This window comes from Thunnus maccoyii, chromosome 7 (assembly GCF_910596095.1).
Source record: "Thunnus maccoyii chromosome 7, fThuMac1.1, whole genome shotgun sequence".
Classification (NCBI taxonomy): Eukaryota; Metazoa; Chordata; class Actinopteri; order Scombriformes; family Scombridae; genus Thunnus; species Thunnus maccoyii.
Window position 1 is genome coordinate 23162580 of NC_056539.1, and position 18946 is coordinate 23181525.

Genomic DNA, 18946 nt, shown 5'->3' on the forward strand with positions numbered 1-18946 from the left:
ATTTGGTCTAGCTGAACCAGAAACTCTTTTTTCTCAGTATAAATCTCTCCATGAGCTAAATCTCAAATCAAGGTCCTAATCTAATGTCACATATCTCTAGTATGGCTGCTTGAAAAAGTGTAAAAAAAAAAAAGCTTTTATAACCCCAAGGTAAACTCCAGAGTAGATCAGTACACCCCTAAACCACTAGATGGCAGCAGCTCAGCTTCAGTAAAAAAAAAAACACACAGTCCACCCTCACACCCTACCTCTCTCTCTCTCTCTCTGTGTCCTTACAATGAGAATTTTAACATGTCATTTTCCTTGCTGCAAATGAAAGCCCATTGCTTTTCAGAAAGCTGCCGGCCTGATCGGACATATATAATGTAGGGAAATGCGTGTCCTTAGACTCTTTCATACACATGCAGTGATAAACATGCTATTGTGCGGTTTGCATCAAGTGGGCCGGTCAGTGATGACCTCATCAGCATCATCCTTAATTAAATTTGTTGGTATCGTTATCATCATCTTCATCATCATTAACATGTGACCTCACCATCACAGCATTTTCATTTCTGGGGATATTTTTGCTAACAGCTGTGTTGCTTGCTTGTCAGTACAAACTGTATGTAAGAAAATGTCACATTTGTTGGAGTTTAAGACCTAAAAGGCTCCTTTAAATCATATCCACGTGCAAACGAGCAGACACACAAACTCATTATTACACTTTGACAATCAATAAATCGTCAAGTGACTGTCTCTACAAATTATGCTAATTTTATCATAACACAATTATGTGAAGCACAGAATACACATAATCTCCTTTATTTTTTTTAATGCATGCATGTTTTAAAGCACGTGTCTGTAGGTGGGAGGAGAGCTAGGTGTAATATAATATTGCGTGTGTGTGTGTGTGTGTGCAGTGCTAAAAAACAAGGAAGCAGAGAGGGAGAGGAATCGTACCTTTCCACGTCAAAGGGAAAGCAGAACTTTGGTATCGTCTGAAGGACCTCCTGAGAAACCAGAACAGAGAGAGGCAAACACCATTTATAGAGAAACACACATCACAGGGAAAACAAATAATAAGTGTGTATTTCAATATAAAAATCTCTTGGGCTTCCACTAAATGGGCACTATCAAGTGGCTGAACAAAATGAGGATTAATGTTAAACGCTGCTGATAGCAATCTGACAAAGTCCTCACATCCCGAACACTGCAGCCTAAATGCACTTAATCCAAATGAATGGGCAATATAAAGCACTTCATTTGGCAGAACAGAGTGGAAAGGTTCCCCTTTTTTTTTTCCAAGGATAGGGAGGGATCCTCGATCCACAGCTTGAATAATTAGCAGTTAATAAGTTCATCGATTATCGGGTGCCAAAGGGAGATGAAAAGATGAAGGAAGAGAGAGAAAGAGAGAGAGAGAGAGAGAGAGGACACAACACCAAGGCTATGGTGGCAGATTGTAGTGACAATGGGCTAAGCAGCTCTGAGGGGTTAAGAGGTAGGAGGGGGGGGTACAAGCCTTCAGGGCTTTACCTCCCAACACCTCCCTTGTGGGTTGGGGGGGAGAGTATGGGGAGGGTCTGTATGCTCTTCAAGCGAGGTGGGAGGGGAGGGGAGGGGAGGGGTGGGGGGGGCACCTTTCCACCAGCGGCATATGGATTTAGACAGGGAGCAGGAACAGAGCAGAGCACCATATGGGTGAGCCACTCCAGACCAGCCACGCAGCCACCGATGCACCAGGTCCCCGCTCTGTCTGTCGCTCTGTCTCCTCGTCTCTCTGGCTACTAACCTGGCCCAGAATAGGCGCAGGGCACCAGGTCTTCTTTGCCGTCTGTCCTTCTGCTCGTCTACCTTGCTCTCAGTTCTGGCCAGGCTCTGCCAAGCTCAGAGACTAATCCTGGGGACTGGGTGGCTGTCTGTGCTCTGGCCTCACTTACTTGCCCCTCTTTATCTTGGCTTGTGTGCCAAGCTCGGCCAGCTCGAGCCCGAGGTCTGTCTTTCTGATCGGAGATGTCCGAGCTGAGAGTGATGCTGCTGCTCTACCATCTCTCTGTCAATCTCTCCCTCTCTCTCTCTCTCTGCCACCCCCGGAGACTGATCCGGACGACAGGTTTGGGTGTCTTCTGTCGCCGCTGCCTACTGTTGCTAAGACCTCGCCGTGGGGAGCAGTCACCGATTCCCCCCGCCCCTCCTTATCAAAACTTAAAGCTGCCACCCCAGCATAACACAACCACAGACAAGCAAGCAACAGCAACAATGAGCTATGACAGAAGGGGGATGAGGGTATGTGTGTGTGTGTGTGTGTTTGTGCATCTGAGTGTATGATGTATGTGAGTGCTTGCTTGCTTCAAGGACTTTGTGTATTCAATGTGAGAGGGTGGTTAAGCATGTACATTTGTATCAGTGTGTGTGTGTGTGTTTGTGTGTGTGTGTGTGTGGGTGGCTGAGCTTGACTCGCCTATATGTTAGTGTGTGTGCCCACATGAGGAGCGTACAGGAAGGGGCGGGGTGGCGAGGCGGGGTGGGTGGGAAGTGGCTGTTTTTACTTATCAGGATCTGTGATAAAATTGAGAACTCAACAAAGACAGAGGGCTCGGTGGCAGAGGAGGTCTCTGTCTCTGCTGTGGGAGTGTGTGTGTGTGTGTGTGTGTACGTGTGTGTGACTGTGTCTTGGCGTGTGCGGCTGTAAAACTGTCACACACATCAGAGCTGCCATCGCTGTATGCGTTTGCTACTATTATTAACCACTATGTACGCACACCAATATGTTCCAGAGAGCCCTCCCTGGCGCACTGCATATGGCACACAAACCCAAACAGACGCGCGTACACACACACATACACGGGGACTCGCTTTCCGTGCAAATAAAAACATTTGACTTGCCAGATTTGAGAGTTGTCACAGCCCCGCCCACATCAGGTATCTGCGTTTGAGTGACAGTCTCAGGGCTGCGGAGACTCTGATCTCAAACAGGACCAGTGGGAAGTGATGTGCTTGTATGTGTGTATAATGTGACATGGAAACAGCAGACATGTTCTATATATATACATTCTAAAGACCACGTATACGTATCAGTTCCCTTTCCTCAGGTATACTGCCATCATATACTCTAGAGACATCCGTAATCTTCTGTCTTTAGCCATGAAACAATCGACAGCTGATCCTTGTAAGACAGATCTGAAATCAGACAAGATCTACCTTCTTCTTTATCTACTAATGTATAGTAATACATTTAGGTATGCAACTTATGATAATGATTATTTTCATTATCAATATATCAGTCAGTTTATCAATTTGTTGTCATCAGAATTTCTTTGAGCCCAAGGTAATATCTTAAAATTGTTTATTTTATTTATTTCTGTCCAACAGTCCAAAACCCAAAAATATTCCATTTACAAAGATATAAAACTGAGAAAATCAGCAAATTTCACATTTGAGAAACTACAACCAATGATTATTTGGCAAATTTTCTCAAAAAATGTCTATCAAAATAGACTAATAGACTAATTAGACTATAGACTAATCATTTTAACTTTAATATACCTGCATAAATATGACAACTACCCTTCTTTTCTGATTATGAGTAGACACTTGCTATTTAATCATTAGGTGTAATGCTGTTTGCATAAAGAAAATCAAAAACTTTGAATGGAAACTGCTGAAAAGGGAGGGGGGGGGGGGACACACTTTAAAACACTTTTTGTCTTTACCTGACTGTTGTATTGTAAGTCATTATCACAAACGAATGATTTAGGCAAAAATATCTCTCAGTTTAAAAACACAGATTGTGTTAAAAGGTCAATTCTAGTTATTTACTTACTAAAACATTTTCTCACTTGGTTTTATTTGCCCAGGTTTTGAGATATCCCTGTCTGAGATTTCTGCCCCAGCCCAATACAACGGAGGTGAATGGAAATAATTTTTTAGTGCTCACTGAATCGAAAAATGACAAAATGACATTTAAAAGCACAATGTTTTTTCTGGAATCAGTGTGTATTCACATTCCTCAGTATTAAAATGTTTTCCTTGGGACTAATTCTTTGGCAGAAAGTAAGTCCAGATGCAAAGAGATGATGTGGTTGAATCTAGCATCGAAGAGACAAATATCTTAATATCTGTGTGAATAACACCAAAACTATCTGTATGGTTAGATACCACAATTGGTAAGTGAGCTAATATGTTTTTTTTTGTGTGATTTGGCTGAGCTCAACAATGTCGCTGTTCCAGCAACTCTTTCAGTTTTAACCAAAGAAGCAGACTGCTTGTGTGTGATTCGCCACTGACGATCTTTCTTTTCCTCATCTGCGAGTCTGTTTTCTGTTTCCTACATGATACCTGTATTACTGGTAACTCTGTTTCCGCTTTCCTCCCTCAATGACTGGGCCCTATACAACAGGGATATCTAAACAGGAATGGCACAAAGGGGGGGGGGTGTTCTTCCACAGTTTCTTACTACAGTAAGCCCCCCACCACCACACATACACATACTCCCCCTGCTTGCCATTTTCCCAAGACAAAAGAAAAAGAGGCAGCTAATATATTTGCAGCTTTGCGAGGGGGGCGGGGGCCGGTGAGGGAGGAATCTGCTGCTAGCTTGGCAGACGCTGGTGTGTGTGTGTGTGTGTGTGTGTGTGTATGTGCTGTTTATCGTGAGTGGAGACAGGGGTATCACTCAGTGAGACAGAATGCTCTGGGTTCCCCCAGCGGACGATCCTGCTATCACTGCACCACAACACTACAACAGCACACAGCAGCACTGTGCAGCTTTGCGCCGTACCCCTGCAGAATAGCACGATACAGCAGGGAAGAGCAACAAACTTTGCTGCACAGGGCGACAGTCTTGCTTTTCTACTCTTAAAAATAGGCCTAAACTTCACTTTTATTCCTACTCTACCCCTGATTCTTTTAGAAGTAATTGTGGTTGGTTAAGCTATGTATGGTTGAGGCGTACAGCATTTACTGAGGGATTTCACACGTGACAGATCATACTGTGTGGGCTCGGCTTGACTGTCTCTAACACACATATACGTGCACCTCCCCTCTTGGCCGCTCAACATCAACTAAAAAGGGGAAAACCAGCTTTCAAGATCATAGCAAGTGGACAGAATGATGCGAACCAGTTTTTTAAAAAAATGTGACCTTTATAAACAGATTAAATACTAAACAGCATCAGCTATGGTGTTTGATTTCAAGTGTGAACTTCATGAGCAATATTCACTTTCCCACATGTTTGCAAACAGAGAGAGGTAGAGGAGTACTGTACAGAAACATGGGATGCAAAGAGGGATGGAATGAGAACAGAGTAAAATGGCAAAATGCTGGAAATAATAAATTATGAAGCAAAAAAAAAAAAAAAAAAATCAAGAAAAAGAAAGATGGAGGTGGAAGGAGAGACTGACCCAGTGAATGTCACCAGAAACGGAAAGATGGAAGGTATTCGATGAACGGACACAACGGCAGAAGGAGGGAGGAAAGGAGGGAGGGAGGGAGGGAGGGAGTGAGGGAGAGAGAGAAGTAGCTCAGTTCATGCCCCTCTCCTCATGCAGCGAGGACTCCTCCCTGGGGGGACTCAGACTTTAAGCCCCTGCCCTGCTTTATATTCCCCTGGCTACTGCAGCCAGATCAATCTAGCTGGCTACCCAGTGTAACTCAACCTAGTTCAGTGCAGCCTGGCCCCCAGAGCCCTCTATACAGGCTGTAGTTTTAGAGGGAATGGAGGCTGGTGGCAGGCAAATTTGTAAACGTACCACTAGTATAGCAATATTAGAAGCAGACTTTACCATATCAGAGTTTTTGCATGTGTTAGCCCATTACTACGATTCACATATACTTTACATTACTGTAAGCTGTTTTCAAAGTGATGTTGTACTGTTTTAGATTTCTGAATGTGTTTTTTTTTTTTACTGTATAATCCATCACAGTGAACATCTTGTCTGCCTTTATTTTTGTCAAGGTTAATTTATTATTTCCTGGTAATGTAACTGTAAGTGCAGACTGATTTGAAATGTCTGTGCTGCATTACCACACAAAATAACATAACTCAAAATAATGCAGCCAAGATGTTCACTGTGATGGATTACCTACCTCAAGTCCTCTATAAGTTGATTTTTCATAGCATATGGAAATGAATGGAAATCAATTAAAGCTGAGAAGGTAGCTAAATGCATTCAAAAATCAAAAACACAATGGTACGCCACACATCTGTGCATCTCCACGAGGATTCAGCTGTGGACTACGCTAAGTCCTGAAGCAGTGTGTCACACATGGTCAGCTAATGTGCACAAGTCATCAAGGGATTGGGGCATGAAACCAGCTCTGAATTATTTTATTCCTACGGGGGTAAAAACCTCTCCTTAGCCATGTAATAGTTTCAACTCACAGTACGAAGCCATAGCATTAGCAGGGACTGAAGACAGCCAGAGACTGAAAACTCCCCTGCATTAAAACACTGCAGGAGGCTGCGTTGGTGGAGGCGTGTCGTTTAAGGTACCGGTGAGACGTTTAAAGTCTTATCAGGTATCAGAACAATGCACAACAGTTTGTAATACACAGACAGGAGTTCACAACTCTGTAAAGTTAACCTGGCGGCAACTGTTTTGTCTTTCGAGGTTGACGGTGGAAATTTGACATTCATGTTAGAAAGTAAAAGTAAAAGTTACACCAGACTCAACCTCGTCGTTGGCCGACACTGCTCTGTTTAACTGAATAAACGAGAGGGTTGCGTTCTCTCACGCAGAGCTAATGTTGGTCTGAATGTGGCCTTACACATTCACTCAGGGTTCAAACTCATGACCTTTAGGCTCATCTATTGTGAACCACTGTCAGTCCTGCCAGAAATTCTTGAAAGAAAAGGGCTGCAATAATTAAAATACTATTAACTACTATACTAACTACTATCAAGAAGCTATGTAAAAACAATGGTGGATTAAGTTAGTAAATGAATGAATTTTCAAGTCTTTAAACAGTTTTATTTCAAAATAGAGGAGGATGACATAACATGGACGTGGAAGTTTACTACCTAAGAAGACGTAAAAATCCTATGATAACCAGGATGCTTCTGCCTTTCTCCTTGACAACCGAGAATACGCCACCCGCTAAGGAAGGCCGGGAGATGTGCTTGAAAACTTCAGAAAAAGCGAGTAAGTGAATCTTGAGTGAAGTTCATTTTCTTCTTGTTGTCAGACTGCTCATTTTTATGCATACAGCAGTCCAACTCTACATGACATACAAAATCTTAAACAACCCAGGACAATCCATTAATAATGTCATCCCAAACTATATATGAGGATGTCCACTGGTGCACGCTCAGTTGGATTTAAATATAGGCTTTAATTACACTTGGAGGTCTAAAGTTAAGAGAGACCATTTCCAGTTTGAATATGTTTGATAACTGCATAAAAGCAAATTTAAGCAAAGAAATCTCTTCCATATTTGTCAAACTCACAGTATAATGCAGTTTTCTGAGCAACAGTGGATTGCAGCAGGTAGGGACCCTGGTTATTCAGCCAGCGCTTCTACAGTATAATGACAGTCAGCAGGGCCACAAACACATCAGTGCTGGAAACCACAGTGTCTCAACTCACCCTTCCTTCACCTCTTCCTCTTGTGCGCTCTTGTGCCCTCTTCATCACCTCCTCCCTTCCTTCTTTTCTCTATCTTTCCCTCCACCCCCCAACTCACTGTCCTCTTTCACCTCCCTCCTAAACCCCCTGTCGTCATCTTAGATTCCCCCCTTCCTGCAAACCCCACCTTTTCCTCACCCTTACCAACACCCCTCGTCCTCCCTTTCGCCCCCCTTTTCCCAATTAGTCTGTCTGTGTGCAGCTACCCAGCCGATCTCTGCCCATCCTGCCGGTGCTGGTTCGCTCACCCAGCCCCTCTGGCGAACATGACAAAGAGAGATCCTCAGTATTCAAACAGACACACTGCTTTCAAATGCCGAATGGCAGGGTCGACCTGGGTGCAGCTTTAAGCAAAATATTCAAATTCTCAGCCTTTCTTTTTTAAGAATTTGCATGGATATGCATTCATTTGCAATGTGTAAAGGCACAAGGACAGCTGAGCCTTGGTTTTAGAAAGACAGGAAAAAATAAATAATGCAGAATAAAAATGTATGATGGTATGAAACCTTGATTGGGTAGACTGGCAGATTAAAACTATTGTAGGTTCAAAATTGAGAAAAACACAAAAGTCACAAAGAAATGTCTCAAATACATATTTAGCACAAAACAACTAATGAACTGTTGACTATTATCAGTGCTTTTAGGGGGAAAAGGGGGTGAGTTAGTGTGATCTAATATACTGTAAACAACAAACTTCCTGTACAACTTCCTGTTTCTACAGTTATCTCTAAATTGCACCAGATATTAATAGGTTACTAGATGTAAAGCTGTAATGAGAAGACATTAAGAAAGACAGAAATAAGGAACAGAAGAATAAATGAAGGATGAGCGAGAAGAGAGATGAAACTTGGAAAGTGTAAATGTTTATCACCTTAATAGGGCACTGAAATAAAAACATTAAATTTGTTTCTTCCTAAACGTAGCATCTGTTATAATGAGCAATTTTGTTCCTCTGTGGAAAAAAAAGAGGGGCAAAATCGTAGTTCTTCAACTTCTGTCGATTTTCATACCTCCTATACTAGTACCCTTACATTCAAATACATTGTATGATCCATATAATTAACAAATAAATATGGAAAAGGAACCAGAGATTAATCTACTGTCATGTTATAGACCACAGCATATTAATCCAATGCTTTACAAGTATATAAAAATCTATATCAGCATCTTTTACTTCCAATAATGTTCACCAGCCTGCTACATCTTCTTGGACGATGCTATTAATTTATAAGCTCATAAAATAACTGCAGGTATGATGGTTACTGGAATATTTTTGCATGAGTAATATTATGGTTTAAAATGTCAATGTAAACCAGTCTTTGACAATGCAACATTGTTTCAGAGTATGGCAGAAATGACAAAGCTACATGTTCATTTTCCTGTGAAAAAAATTTACAACATACTGTAAGAACCACACAGCTACTGAAGGCTGTAAAGACAGGATAATGAGAGAGTGATACCCAGGGTTTAATCCCTGATTTAAGGACATATTTGTGTCTTGAGCAGGATACTCTGTAGGATCGCTGCTCTGTTGGTGACCTTGACCTCTGACCTTCCTGTTGAGGGGCCATAAATGAAGGTTATTCTCTGGTGGAGATCAATGTAATAAATTCCTTATCTTCAATTAAAAGAAGAAGTGATTCCTGCATAAATAATTACAAGGCATTCAACTGGAACCTTTTCAGTGCTATCTTGATTTGAAAATCAGGAAGTGAACAGATATTTACTTCAAGGGCTTCATGTTAAGTCTCTGCAATTGTTGTATTATTGACAACATGCGATGGCAACAGATGCCACTTGTGCACTTGTGTGAGCCCACAGTTACAATATATATTTTAGGGGTAACTCAACAAACATCATCTGTTGCAGAGGTAGGTGAAGACAAACTTAAAGATGCATAGTGAGAGAGAGAGAGAACAAGATAAAGGAAAAAGACAGAAAATGAGTGACGGACACAAAGACAGTGACAGACACACACAGACTGAGACGGGAGATGTCAGAGAAGCCAGATTTAGAGATAGAATAAAAAAAAAAAAACCTACAGAATAGTGAGGAGAGGAGCAGAAGAACAATGGGCAAAGACACAGCCTCCTCTGGCCGCTACAGACCTCAGACCCTGCAGAGATTCCTTTCATTAGGCTTTAATAGTATGCTGCCGGCTTGCCATTCTGACCTGCGCTCTGTGCCGGTAATAAGAACGGCCTTCAGAGCCGGACCAAAGCAACAGAGCTGCTTGAGAGGGGGAAGGTGGAGAGAGGGGGGGGTGGTGATGGAGAGAGGTGGAGGGGCACATGAGCATGAGCCGATGAGGTGCACTTTCAAATTGACACGGGGGCGTTACATTTTCACATTCTTGCTCGCTCTGCCCAGGCTGATAGGAGAGGGAGATGGGGGGGAAGAGGGAGTTTTGTCTTTCTAGATGTTTTTTTTTTTTTTCTTCATCCCCCTCCACAAGTTTCTGTTGCTAGTGACCCCTCTGGTGCACAGTCTCTGTGGTGAGGGAGGTTATTTTGGTTAACAATGGTCCCATGTTACCAGAGTTACCTTCTTCAGGAGGTGTTGAAGGTGGCAGATTGATCTTCTGGCTTCTTCAAACACTTGCCAACACCAGACAGGTATATATGTATGTTTATATTCATATGTGTATGTGCCACCTCTATAGAGAGCAGAAACCCTGTTGGCTGAAAATAGTTGTCATTTTCAAATCTGTACTTCTGGATCCTTAAGGACCTCACAGATACGTAAACCGAGGACAAAATGAAGGCCTCAGCTTGGGCTCAACAGCACGTATTTCCACCAAGCTCAACACCTTACCTATATTCTCCCCTTGGATGGAAATGTTACTGAGAAATTAGGGTCCAAGAAGCCATTGCATTTAACCGTGTACTTTTTAAAGTTTAACATAGAGGTAAAATGTTACCTCAGTTTTTTTTTTATAACATATATAATGCACATTAAGAATGAATTCAATAATTCATGTTAACAAGAGGGATAACGTCCCCTTAACCTCCCACTGTCCAGCTCCAAACTCATTCCCCGTCTATCAGCTGTTAATGAGTCACCTCCAATATAACAACATTCCACTGGGGTAGTATACATGCCATCCATTGTATTGCACTCATTTATTTTCTGCTTTTTCCACAATGGATGTATTTATGTTATGGGGTGAGGGGGCATATTGCTCGGAGAATAAGTATGTGGCGTCAACAATAACAGTGTGCATTATTCCAGTGCTAATACCCTGTCCTGCTGATGTCCTTTCTACATATCACAGATGGGCTCAGACAGGGGAGAGCGGCAGTATTATGCCTCTGCCGTGATCTTCCACTGAATATATTACCATGTGATAGGGGGAGATGTCTCACTCCCTAACACACACACACACACACACACACACACGCACACACACATACGCACACACACTTGTAGTGTTGGGCCAAGAGAGCTGCATATGCCCCAAACATACAAGCATGGGCTTCATTAATGAAGTGCCAGGAGGAGAGGGAGAGGGATAGAGAGAGAGCGCGCGCACGTGTGTGTGTGTGTGTGTGCGTGTGTGTGTGTACCAAGCAGCCGGGGGGGATTTCCTTCTTTAAGCTTTCAGCTCCCACTGGGCTTCGCTCGACTGTATGAACCCTGATGTGGGCCTGCCTCTAACACATGGCGTCACATACACACACACATGCACTTTCCTACACACACACATACACACAAAGAATGTATACATTGAGGCTCAGCAGGGGAGCAGCAGCGCAACACCGGCTCCTAAACATTTGGCTGTGGACGTCTCATTGACAGATGTACATGGAATCTAGCAGAGAGGGTCAGGTCCTTGCTGCACTCTCCTCTTCCTCTTCCTCCTTCTCCTTCCCCTTTCTCCATCCTCTCCCTTTACACAGCACCCTGTTTGTTCTGCCACTGCTTCCATCTCCGTGTCTGGCTGGTGGCTGCTGATTGTGCCATGGGGGTAGTTAAGAAAAAAATGCACGCCAATTAAGCCACATCGTTATATGTGTGAGAGTACTGTCCAGAGCCAGAGTAAGTCTGGCATCCAATACGGGTAAATACGAGTTTGCTTGTTGACAGGGACAACCTGTTTCCAAGAGTAGATATACTACTTCTTCCTCTGTGACTGCATCCATTATAGGTTGAGAGTTTGGCAGCATGTACAAATATAATGCATGTTTTTTTTTTTAATGGAATTGCTGCTGCGTGACATGATAAGTCCAGTATAGAATCAAGACCTCAAAATGAAACAAGGTGGAACAATGTTTTACCACGTGACTAAATCTCCCTGTTCCCTATTCTTAAGTCTCTGTTCCCTTACTGTGGCCATGTGCGCAAAAACAGTTTCAAACAAAGAGTGCTTTGAATGAAGCTTGACTACACTTGGGTTTAATTCTATAAACTCATTTTATCTGTAAGGTTGTTGTCTAGTGTTCAATATGAATATCCAAGTGCATTGCACTGTGCCAACACCAGTACTTAAGTTCTTAAATGTCAAAAAAATTCAATCTTTTAAACATTATATTTGTAGTTTGTTCTCATGAAAGTCTCTCTTTTCAATTGCCACTTTCAATATTGCACTTACATATCTCTGAGTCACTGACCAGGTAGGAACTACTTTAGCTCAAATCTTTTGAAACAATTCCTCCTGGAAGCAGAATGGCAGTGCAACCAAAGTGCGGCTAGCTTGTAAGACTTGTACGATGGCTACATCTGTAGTTCAATCCGCTTCTGTCCACTTGCGGCTTGGAAAACACGAGCAGCCGACAACACTTTACTCTATTGCCAAAACACACCACCACTTTCTTTTTGCCAGTCATTGGGCGCTGCTGGAGAAATGTGAGCAGCGAGGCATAAAAACACTTCCCCTTGCTCTCCTCTTCCCTCTCCACCGCCGTTATTCTCCCAGGAAGGCAGCCCAGAGGTCAGCACAATCAGGACCCATGAGCAACAAAGGGCCCTAGTTAGGCGTCCGGCTCAGTGCCCGAGCCAAAGGCCAGCTTAGTGGGGCGAGACTGTCCATTAGGCAAGACCCTGGAACACCCCAGGGATATGGGGTGAAAAGGGTTAGAGAGAAGAATATAAACACTATCAACCCAGACACATACACACACATATTCTCAAAGACATACACAGATCATATGAGGCCTTGTTTGACACTTCTGTCAGGGTGCAGTGAAGGGGAAAGACGAAACCCTGTGACACACTGAGACATCACACACATACATGTCCACAAATACATGCACACACACATTTAGGCCTATACCCATTCACACACATACACACAAACACAAAAAAAAGGTATGAATTTCCATCTTTTTCATCTCTTCGTTTCCCACACCCTGTGTCTCGCTGTTACAGCTTCACAAAACTGGCTTGCAGCAGCAGCCAAAGAGCTGACAAAATACTCACAGTTCGCCACAAAACATCACTGATTTTCTGTCTCCTGTCTTTCTGGAAGATGGGTGGGGAAGTTGGCTTTGTCCTTTGAAAAAGCCTCTGGTCTGACAGAGGTGCTGTACTTTTCTCTCAAGCATCATCTCCTTCCCTGTTATCAACCATCTCCTTCCTTCCTCTGTCAACCGCACTCAGCTACACAAACTCTACCATGTGGTGCATTACTCTGTCATTGAAAGTATATCACCTATTATATCACTTAACGGTGGTGTTTCACATCTAAATCTGTCAATTAATCAGGAAATGTAGACAACACCCTTATCGTTGGATTACAGACAACATTTGAGATCACACAAGTATTTTAAGATGGTTTTGTAGACCTTGAAGCGGAAATGGTTACTCTTCATGTAATAGAAACATTCACTCATATGAAGGTGGTTATCTGCAACCAGCTTTGCGGTACTAAAACTTTGACTCTATCAATTCTTCTGTCTCACAAACTAACTCACTCTGATTTTCACTGTCCTCCGTCTTTTTTGCCATGTGTCCCATTTTGTGATTCCAAATGCTTCTCACCTTCTCTTCGTCTGTCTGCCTCCCTATCCTACTAATCCCAGGACTTTCTCACCTCCCTCCAATGTTCACTGTCACCCTTTTTTTTAAAAAAAATCATAGATCTCTTTTTAATCCCTATACTTCCCATTCTCCATCTCCTTTCCTCTCTCGTCTACCTATATGACTGCCACTTTTCTACATTAGTCCCCCCTTCAGGTGCCATACAGGGTCTTTCTTGAAGGCCACACATCATCGTTTTCAAATTAGCATCTCTGGCCCCCTGCTACTGAATCTCCTCACACCCACCTTAACTCCACCACCATCACTCTCAACCATGATCTCCTCATTTTCTCGGGGACAACACTCAGTTCCCTCTGGGCTAATGCCACCAATCATGTCCACCAGCTCCTTGCCTTTACCTCAATCCCTCAGACCACTGCTGCCTCACCCGCCCGGTCGACCTCTCTTCCAAAGAGCCTCCTCCCTGCCTCCCCCCACCCAAGGCCAGTCCAGAGTTGTGGCCACCAATCACAGCGTGTCAGGCAGCCCTTCCTGATGGAGCGCGATGTCAGAGCAACGCTCTGAGTTGCCGAGGTTGAAGCCTCAGGAGACCCTCTTCCTCTATCCTTCTCTCTCTCTCTTTGTCTGTCCCCTCTCTCTCTGTCTGGCTGATGAGACAGTGAGCTTTTGAGCAGAGATGGATATACAGGACTACGTGAACAGAGAATAAGTCGACTTAAAGTGTGAAGTCACGGCTTATCAAAAAAGTCAACTGCAGGTGAAACTAAAGAAGCATAAAAACAATCAAATACCATATTTTTAAGAGATTAAAAAAAGAAGCCTGAAACAATTTAAAACTGTTGAAAACACAGCTACAGGCAGAATAATTGATCCATTTTGTAGACTGTGCTATATTTGCCTTATTTCCATGTCTAATTTCCAAAAAGCAGGAGATATGACTTTATGTTAAGACACTAGCAGCTCTGCTACAATGGAGTCTGATACAAGGAGGCACTTTCACAGCATAAAACATCTGCTGTAAACATCAGATATTGGTGTCAGTTCAACTAAACCAAAGGGCAAGAGCTTCTTTTTGGGCTCTTTGTTTTGCATGACTATACAAGGAGACCTCTATCACAGACAAAGCAAATAATTACTCCATCTAAGCTTATTAGTCCAAACTACAAAGTAGAATTAAGACATAATGTGTTTTATATAAGAACAGTGACTGAGGTTTCTCAACTAAGGAAACTCTTGCTTTGCAACAGCAATTTCTCTATTCACCGACTACATGTTCCGTATGCAACAAACCTAATGAAAAAGGTCAACTAGGAAATGTAGGGAGTCACTGGAAAATTGCTCAGAAGGAAAAGTATATTACTACATTTTCTCACAACATGAATCCTAAAATGCATTAAATATCACAACCTGATTATACATAGCAATGTATGAGTCCTTATCAAAGCACAGATTTTCCTTTCAGGATTTAATTCCACCTACTGTAGCCTTGGCATAAATGAAAAATAGCATGTTATACGGTCAACTCGATACAGTATACAGCAGGAAAGATCAAAGGTTCCCCATTAAAATGTCTGGAATGGCCACAGAGAGTTAACATCACCTTTAGTTCATAGCTGAGAGAAGACCTTGCAGTAAAATCTATTCATAATTCATTATTTCCTTTATTTCTCTCTGGATATTATGCTAAACCCAGGCTGGCAGGAAAAAAAAATGCAGTTTATATGTAATTTGCAATTTCCTGCAACAGTGTCTTGTGTGGGGAAATATGAGATTAGGTTTCTGGAAACAAGAGGGTTGATGAGCCAGCAGGGAGCAAGAGATGCAAAGGGAACAGAAGGGGTAGAGGGATACAAAAAAAAAAAAAGAAATATGGACGGAAAGAGAATGATGAAGGTAGAGCAAGAAAAGACAGGACTGGAGACAGAAAGTGACACATAGGAGAAAAGATAAACAGTCATCAGCAATAGCACTAAGAGGGTCAACTAGAATGACGCATAACCATGATATGCCAAGAAAACAAACAAAAAGTTATCTCTGTGTATGCATGGGAGTGCATGTATGTGAATGATGTGCTACTAAACGGGGGAGGAAAGCTTATTCTAAACTGTAAGGAAGGAATGTGCAAGAGAGCACAGCAGAGAAGGACGGTTGGGAAGTATATCCAGTAGATAAAGAAGAATCAGTGTAGAAACAGAAGATGGAGTCTTCAACAAGAGTACAAGCAGAATGTAGACTAATCTGGTGTCTTTTTCCTGATAGTAATAATCCCATTTCATCCAGTATTTCTCACCCTTGTGTTTCTGTAGTCAAATAATATAATCCATGGAGTGTAGATGGTTGACAGTCTTTATGAAAAGGTCCATTATAGGGGGTTTCACTAAAGTTAGCATTGTTTAACTGTTTTTTTACTTGCAGCCATAAAAATCTACAGACTGTATCAGTTATACAGAAACCTTTATGTATAACTAAAAAAAATCAGAGAGAGAAATTAAACATCAACACAACAGTATTCTTGACATTAAATGTTGCACTGTCTTCCAAAAAGACTGAATATAAGGACGATACCAAAATATGTAAGCATGGTCCACCAGTTGATCCACACTCCCTCCAGCAAGAGTACTGGGTCCCAGTTCATTTAGTGTTAATATACTTCCCCAGGCTTGTCGCCACACCTCATCAGGTATTTCCATTCTTACCTCTTCTTCTCCCGACATTGCCTTATATTGTTGAGTTTAGTTTATTGAGGTGATACCCTTGTATAATTTGCCAATAATCCCTTTGTTACTTACACCATTATAAGCATCTATGAATATCCAAATAACTTGTGATGGATTCTCTGGTTTTGAATGTCTGATCTCCTTCAGAAATACAATGATGAACCCGTTCCAACTCTGAATCAAGGTTATCAGACTCCCAATGAGATACAATTCTACAGAAGGATGAAATGACACTCTGGGTAGAGTCTGGACTGGTGATATTACGACATAATCTACAGCACACACCGTTACGATCCTGGAGATTAGACTTGATTACTTGTCTGTTAAATCCGTTAATTCCACGTTGGGCTGACAGCGGCCAAATTCACTGAAAATGACATAGCAAACATCATGACGACCCAAAACTAAATAAATAAACAGAAACACAAATGCGGATTTATGTGAAAATAAAAATATGAATAAATTGTTACTGTTGGAGCCTGTCAACCATTAAAATATGTTTCTGCCTATGATTTAGGGCTGAGAAGAGCAGCAGATTCCAATTTTTACATTTTTAAATATTGTGGAGTTGCTCACAGTCTGTTCAAGTTTTCAAATGGTCGTCTGTTTGTGGAACTTGCTGAATGTTTATCATATTATCCTCTGTTCTATACAGAGAAGTGGGTCTTCTATACACCACACTGTGGTTAGCTAGAATTAACTGGCAGAACCATTTTCTGTGTGTGACTGTGTGACTGTGTGTGTGTGTGTGTGTGTGTGTTCACTCTGCTGCGTTTTTTCCACAACTTTGGGATGAGATCTGAGAAGAAATGGACAGATTTCCATCTGTCTGCTTCATTTGGAAAAAAAAAAAAAAAAAAAAAAAAAGCCCTTCTTGCGATTCAAATATATGCTTTAGCCACCTCTCCCTTCCCCTCCCTCTTTCTCTCTTCCATCTCTCCCCTCTCTATCCAAGTGGCATCTGTGGATGACCAGGCATCAAGAGTCTCAGGGGCTGAGGGAGGAATAGGGGGAGCAGGAGGGGAAAAAGAAAAAGGGAGGAGAGAGACAGAGAAAGAGAAAGAGGGAGCAAGCGCCTCTCACTTCATATTTCCCCAGCACCACCCCGGCGTGCCAGCCAGCCTGCAGTCTGTTCTCCTTTGAGCTTTCTATTCTACCACAGAACAGAAAAAAAAAAATCAATTCATATTTCCATAATCCACACTCCTGTCTGTCTGCATGTCTTCGCCTCTCCCCCTCCCTCCATCCCTCTCCCTCTCTCTTTCTCCTTCTTTCTGTCTCCCTCTCTTTCCTTCTCCCCTGGGGTAGACTAACCCCTCCACCCCGATCCTACGGCCTACAAATGTCATTACGCTGAGCAACAATAACGGCCTAAACAAAAGGAGGCCTTGCTCTGAGCTCTGAGCCCCTCTGCGGAGACTGTTGGCTGCTGCTGCCATATGCTGGCCAGCTCGGGCCACAGAAAGAGACAGAGTCTGTGGCTACAGAGGACTCCAGCCTACAGCCCCACAAAGGAGGAAAGGAGCCCTAATCCTGGTAATGAGGCCCGTGAATACAGCCTTTATGTATACGGGGGAAAGGGCCAATCCCTCTGTACACAGCACGCTAACTAGCCATCTTAAGGGCCATCTTATCCACACAAACGATCTGGTCGACAACAGAATGAAAGAAAAGTGAGGTTGTGGGGGGGCTAAAGAAAAGAGACATGTTGAAGAAGTGGATGAGGCAGGCTCATGTCAACACATAAACTGTTTTTTTTTTTGCTTTTATATTTCATGGTTTCAGCTGCTCTTTTTTAGACCTTTTCCATCACTACAATTCCCTGTGACTACCTCCATAAGTGTGTAATTTCTTGCTCACACTCTTGTTTCCTCACTCCCTCTACCTCTCACTCTCATAGCATCCTCTGGTTATTGTGGGGCAGGCAGACATCGCCTGAAGCATCTTTCTAGCCCGTTTATTCCTCCAAGTGGATCAGAGAAGCAGGAGAGCTGTTTAAAATCAGTGGCTTGGCTGCTGTGTTGAGAGATAGTTAGCCTACACACATATTGTTGTCTTTATCTCTATTTTTTTTCTCTCATGTTTTCCCCCTTTCTTCCAGTGATGGGCTGCTGCAGTCCAGTGATTTGCTCCAGGACCTGTTTTTTTTTTTAGTGTCTGTGGCCGCTTTTGGCACAGAAACAATATGTTGCATGTCCTGTTTCTTTGCTGTCAAATCCCCGTCTTCTGCCATTCTTCCACTAACTAATTGTCACACGCACGCTGCCTGAGAAGCAACAGCAGCGGAGAGCAGGAGTCATGGCATCATCACATGCTGGAGCAACAACAGGAGAGTGATTCAACCTCAACTTCTTATGGAGCAATGTGCACAACACAAGAGATAAATACACTTATTATTACAGGCCGTGTGATCGTTTTGATCAAGTTGGATCTAGACTGTTGTTCTTTGAAGGTGAAGCCAGAGAGAAATAACAAAGACACCCTGCTGAGGCAGCATATTTTTCTAAGGGTAAAGAGCAGGCCTTTTAAATGAAAAAAAAAAAAAGATATTAAATCAATTTAAATTATTCCAAAGATTTTTTACATATGTGTGTGCACGTGTTGTCCCCCTGAGAAAATTGACAGGTTTTATGATTGGCTTCA

At 42.5% G+C, this 18946-nt stretch overlaps 1 protein-coding gene across 3 annotated transcripts in view; it reads right to left on the bottom strand.

Moving 5' to 3' along the window:
- dennd1b (DENN/MADD domain containing 1B) overlaps positions 1 to 18946 on the bottom strand; it is a 108581-nt gene that overhangs the window by 67563 nt on the left and 22072 nt on the right. For all 3 annotated transcript variants that reach the window (XM_042416833.1, XM_042416835.1, XM_042416834.1), the window contains exon 4: positions 943 to 992. In XM_042416833.1, the coding sequence (XP_042272767.1) occupies positions 943 to 992 (50 nt within the window). The remainder of the gene's footprint in view (positions 1 to 942; positions 993 to 18946) is intronic.